A 5,443-nucleotide genomic window follows, 5' to 3' on the forward strand; every position below is an offset into this window, starting at 1 on the left:
GGAATTTTTGTTTTAATAGGGGGCACTACCCCACAACAAATTCACTGCCGCGCAGATTGGTGAAATTGAGGGCTTTGAGTTGACAATCGATCGACACAACCAAGCTCCACATACTAACATATTTATCCAACCATCTTTAAGTTAAACAAGTTCTGAAGGTACTTTATGAAAATCTCATTATTTATGCTCATAAGAAATGCAAGATGTGGACATTGAGACGAGCAAATTGATATTATGAACTTTTCTTTTACTTTTAATGGTTATTTTATTATTTTCTGATTTTATAATAGTTTGTTTTTTAGAAATATCTAATGAAGCTATGATGATGATCCGTTTAAATGATTGTGCCCTAATATCTATATTGATTCGATTTGATTCACTGTTGGCTCTCATATTTTTTTGCTCTTGGTTCTCTAGTTTTGTTGCACGTGATGACCACAATTTACAATGAAGTCCACTCTTTTTACCGGCATGGATCTTGGATTAACAGTACAGATATTTCTTTCATCCATTTCTTTTACTTTATAATTTAAGTTATTGACCAGCCTATTTACTGAATTTAGCCAAAATTTTAAATAATCTTTGATTGTTTTATTGCGTTTTGATTTTCTATCGACATGTTATATCATTGACCTTGAATTTTTATGTTAAAATTCTATGTTGGCAACCATTAAATTGTCATTTGAGATAAGTTTTCTATGTTTTTGCATTTTAATCATAAGGGATGCAAACTTTTTAATTTGATGGTTTTTAACTGCTAATTTCGATTCGGCGTGCATGTTTTTATTTCTAATTGCATCATATAGTCGTACTAAAAAAATCTTAATACTCTTAAGCATCCTGTATCAATACCAGTAATTAGCAGATAATTATGTTCTTGCTACCTTGAGAGCCACTCAACTCAGCTAACCATATACTCTTTGCTCGCTGCAGAAAACCTTGAGTGCAGGAAAACTAACCGAGAAAATCCTCAAGCTATTTATTTCAACTGGTAACGAGGAAATCATTCTTTTTGTGGAGTCGCTCAATATTAAGCAGATACTAATCCCCATCCTTCCTACCAGTATGAAGTTTCTTCTACTGACCACCCACTTAACTCATAAAACTAAAAGGCAAAACCTTACCTTGTTCTTTTCGCTGTTTCCAGGGTGCTCCGAAAGATTCTAGGAGAAACAACCAACTGTAAAGCTTCAAATTTCAAAAATGTTCTTCGAGATCGAGGACAATGAGGTCGACATTGTTATTGCTGCCCTTCGGCCAGATCTCACCGCATTTTTTAATGGATGGCGAACCATCTTTTCTAGATTTCATCTCATAATCATCAAAGACCCAGACTTGGAAGCCGACCTTCAGATTCCTCCCGGCTTTGATCACCATTTGTACACCAAATCCGACATCGAGAGAGTCATCGGCTCCAGTCCCATCAAATTTTCAGGCCATTCATGCCGCTATTTTGGTTATCTTGTTTCGACCAAGAAATACATCATATCGATTGATGATGATTGCCTTCCACTGCAAGATGATAGCGGCAATCTGACTGATGCGGTAGCGCAGCACCTGACGAACCTCGGGACACCAGCCACACCATCCTTCTTCAACACGCTTTACGATCCGTTCCGACAGGGCGCCGACTTCGTCCGCGGATACCCATTCAGCCTGCGAAACGGCGTCCAGTGCGTGTTATCCTCTGGTCTTTGGCTTAATATTGCCGACTATGATGCCCCAACTCGAGCTGTAAAGCCTCATGAGAAGAACACGAGATATGTCGATGCGGTGATTACGGTGCCTTCACGAGCATTGATGCCAGTGAGCGGGATCAACATTGGATTCGACCGGCGGGTGTTAGGGCCTGTGTTGGTGCCGGCGTTGCGGCTGAAAGGGGTGGGGAAGCAGAGGTGGGAAACAATGGAGGACATATGGTGTGGGATGTGTGCCAAGGTGGTCTGTGATCATCTGGGACTTGGGGTGAAGACTGGGCTCCCTTATGTGTGGAGGAATGGTTCTGGTAATGCTTGGGAATCACTGAAGAGGGAGTGGGAAGGGGTGAAGCTGATGGAGGAGATTGTGCCGTTCTTTCAGTCTGTGAAGCTGCCGAGAACGTTGACGGCTGCGGAGGATTGTGTTGTTCAAATAGCTGGTTTGGTGAGGGAACAACTGGGACCTGTTGATCCTGTGTTTGGGCTTGCGGCAGATGCCATGGAGGAATGGATTAAGCTTTGGAAGACCTTTGAGTTTGAGAGAAGATGAAGCGTGGGAAGAGGCTGTCATGGACAGCAGAAATGAAGCTTGATTTTTCTGATTTATGTGGGAGTGATGAAACCTTTTTTTATATTTGGAAATTGATTTGAGGATATTTTCTTTGGACTGTTATAACTTTATGTTCAAATTTTATTAAATGATAGATAACTTTGATCCTCCCATCATGAAATATTTGAAGGGTAAATAACGAAGAAAATATAGTTACTTATCACTTCAAAAAGGAGAATGAGAAAAAAACAAGTGGAATGTGAAGTTTAGAGCTTAAAGTTGCATCCATCAACCATTATGTTTTGCTTGATTTATCATTTCTAACCCTAAACATTAAGTGCTTATTCGGGATCAATTTTAATTTTTGTTTTTTGATTTTATTTTTTCTTTGTTTTTAAAAACATATTTGTTCGATGTGTTTTTAGCTTGTTTTTTTATTTTTTTATTTTAAAAAATAAATAAACATGCTTTTTAACACACTAAAAATAATTTTTTAAATGTTTAAAAAAATAGTCAAATTTTAATCAAATATATCAAATATATTTTCTTTCAAAAAAAAAAAAAATAGATAAAAAAAAAACAAAGGTTTATAAATCCCAGCTATACAAAATTTTAACCTTCTAAATTTTAAATATAAGATTTTAATCATAAAAAATTTTAAATATAACACTTTAACCACCTAAAACCTCCACTCAAAATATTCACTAGTGAGTAATGGGGAGTGGTTGTAATGGAAAGTGGTAAAAATATTATATTTAAAATTTAAAAGGTTAAAATGTTATATTGAACGTTGGTAGTTGGATATAAAAATCTAATAAAAAAAATTAAAGTGATCCCAAACGGCTTTTAATTTTAAGTTTTCGTTTTGGTATTTATATTTCTAAACAAACATTTAAAATTTAAAAGGTTAAAATGTTATATTGAACATTGGCAGTTGGATATAAAAATCTAATAAAAAAAATAAAAGTGATCCCAAACGGCTTTTAATTTTAAGATTTCGTTTTGGTATTTATATTTCTAAACAAATATTTTTATGTGTGTATTTTGGGTGGTGATTATAATTTGTTGTGATAGTGTAATTGTAAAGGATGACATCAATAGTGGTTGAGTGCATCTTTGCGTGGTATGATGAGCTGAGCTTCGAAGTTTGATTTTTAGTCATCATACATCAAATATATATATATATATACACACGACGCGTGCTCTGATCAATTAGTCGGACATCTGCTTGTCAATTGCTAGTCCCCTCTGGTCTGGGGTTCGATTCTCACAGAGTGTAGGGTGTGATACTCGAATTCTTAGACACATGAGGGATGACCGGGGCTTGTATAATAGCCCCCGTCCATTCGAAATAAAATATAAAAATTAAAAAAAAAAAACAAAATAAAATTATTATAAAACTAAAAATTAATCACAAACGAACTTTTAATGTTGGATCTATTATGGGGGGCATTAAGATTTTACTATCAATAATAGTTCAAACAAAAAAATAAAGAAATCAGAGTGATAGATTTTGATTGAGAAAGAACGAGAGTAATAAAAATTAAAATCTATAAAATTCATGATTAATTTGACATGAATATGTTCTAAGCTTAGTACTTGGACCCGCTATGCTCAGGTCAAAATTTTAATGCTCTAAAGTTATTACATTTGGATGCAAGCATTTGAAATTTAAATATATTTTAAATGTAAAAAAAAAAAAAAACAATTTAATGTAAAAAGAAAGCAGTTTTCAAGTAGCCATGTGAACCCATAAGCAGCAAAATCCCAGAGAGAGCACAACAACAAATAAAATTTTTTAATATTGGTGGGAATATTCTCCCCAAATTTTCATATTTTGCTCTTTTAATTAACAAAAAAAAAAAAATAAATTTTAATGAAGATCATATCTTTTTGCTCTATATAATTCTTGAAATACTAGAGTTTTATCTCAACCCAAATAAAGTGTGAAGTAATATGGACTAGAAAGAGAGAATTTTTTTAAAATTTGGCAGCTTATATAGTCTCAACATAAACCATAATTTGACTTAAGGTGCACCCATGGTTGAAAAAGAGCCATAAGAAATGCTATCTTTGAGGTTTGAAAAAGAGAATTAGCATTCAAAAAGTAAAGGGAATGAGATTCTTGACCATTGTTACGAATGAAATATTGATGAGGTGACATAATGCCTCTCGAGGAAAGGATGCCCGTTGCTTCAAGCTTCCCAATGGTGACTTCCCAAACAAATGAAGTGAATTTAAGAGAACAATTGATGAACAGGTAAGTTTTTGTCAAGAATCTTTAGGATGACTTTTATAAAAGTCAAAGTAGGAATCTTTGGGAGTGTAATACTTTTTTCCTATTTAGGAGCATTTAAGTAGTAAATTCTCAATGGAAATTTTATGTATGAGGCGTATTTGCATTCAACAAGAGTATTCTGAGTGATAAGTAGAAACTAAGTTCTGCTTCTAAACATAGCAAAAATCATAGACTCAGTTGAACATTGAAACCAAGTGAACATACGATTGCCAAATTTCTCATAGAGGGAAGTACCTTCAAACTAAGCTTCAAAAAAAAAAAAAAAAAAACTTGTCAAAGTTAGGGGTGTAAACAAGTCGAGCTTGAGCCAACTTCTTCTAGAGCTCGAGCTTGATTAATTTTATCAAGTTTAAGCTCGAGCTTAAGTCTACGAGTTTGAGCTGGCTAGCAAGTCAGCTTGTTTATCAACAAAGAGAAACTGATATTAATTTAAGCCAACTTTATAATAAAAATGAAAAATAAAATGAATAATTAGGAGATAAATAATAAGAAATCATATAATAAAAAAATATTATTTCATAAATAATTTTAATGCCTCAAAGAAAATGTCTTGAAATTTAATAGATTTTTAGTATATTTTATATTAATATTTTGTAAACAAGTCGGCTCAAGAGCCAACGAGCCAAGTTGAGGCTGGCTTGAGCTTGGTTTGTTAGCTCATTTAGCTTAGTTCACGAGCCACTTATCGGGCCGAGCTCACAAGTTGACTTAACTCACTTGCACCCTTAGTCAAAATTGATAAGATGAAAAGTAAAGCATCTCCTTAAATAAGTGATAGTTTTCATGAGTTTTTTCCAAATGAGAGGTAGCTATTTTCACATTTAAATTATAGAGAGCCAAAATTGTGAAAGTGTTAGAAGAATAAGTAGTATTACAGTTGTAAATTCTCTATATGTC

General features: G+C 33.8%; 1 protein-coding gene across 1 annotated transcript; it reads left to right on the forward strand.

Annotated features, from left to right (window-relative positions):
* Nucleotides 1-960: 960 nt before the first annotated feature.
* LOC110018726 (probable UDP-arabinopyranose mutase 5) lies at nt 961-2,423 on the forward strand. The gene is made up of 2 exons (XM_020716138.1): nt 961-1,063; nt 1,148-2,423. The coding sequence occupies exon 2, from the start codon at nt 1,204-1,206 to the stop codon at nt 2,245-2,247; it is 1,044 nt and encodes a 347-aa protein (XP_020571797.1). The 5' UTR covers nt 961-1,063; nt 1,148-1,203; the 3' UTR covers nt 2,248-2,423.
* Nucleotides 2,424-5,443: the final 3,020 nt, after the last annotated feature.

The sequence above is a fragment of the Phalaenopsis equestris genome, unplaced genomic scaffold, assembly GCF_001263595.1.
Source record: "Phalaenopsis equestris unplaced genomic scaffold, ASM126359v1 Scaffold000032, whole genome shotgun sequence".
Taxonomy (NCBI): Eukaryota; Viridiplantae; Streptophyta; class Magnoliopsida; order Asparagales; family Orchidaceae; genus Phalaenopsis; species Phalaenopsis equestris.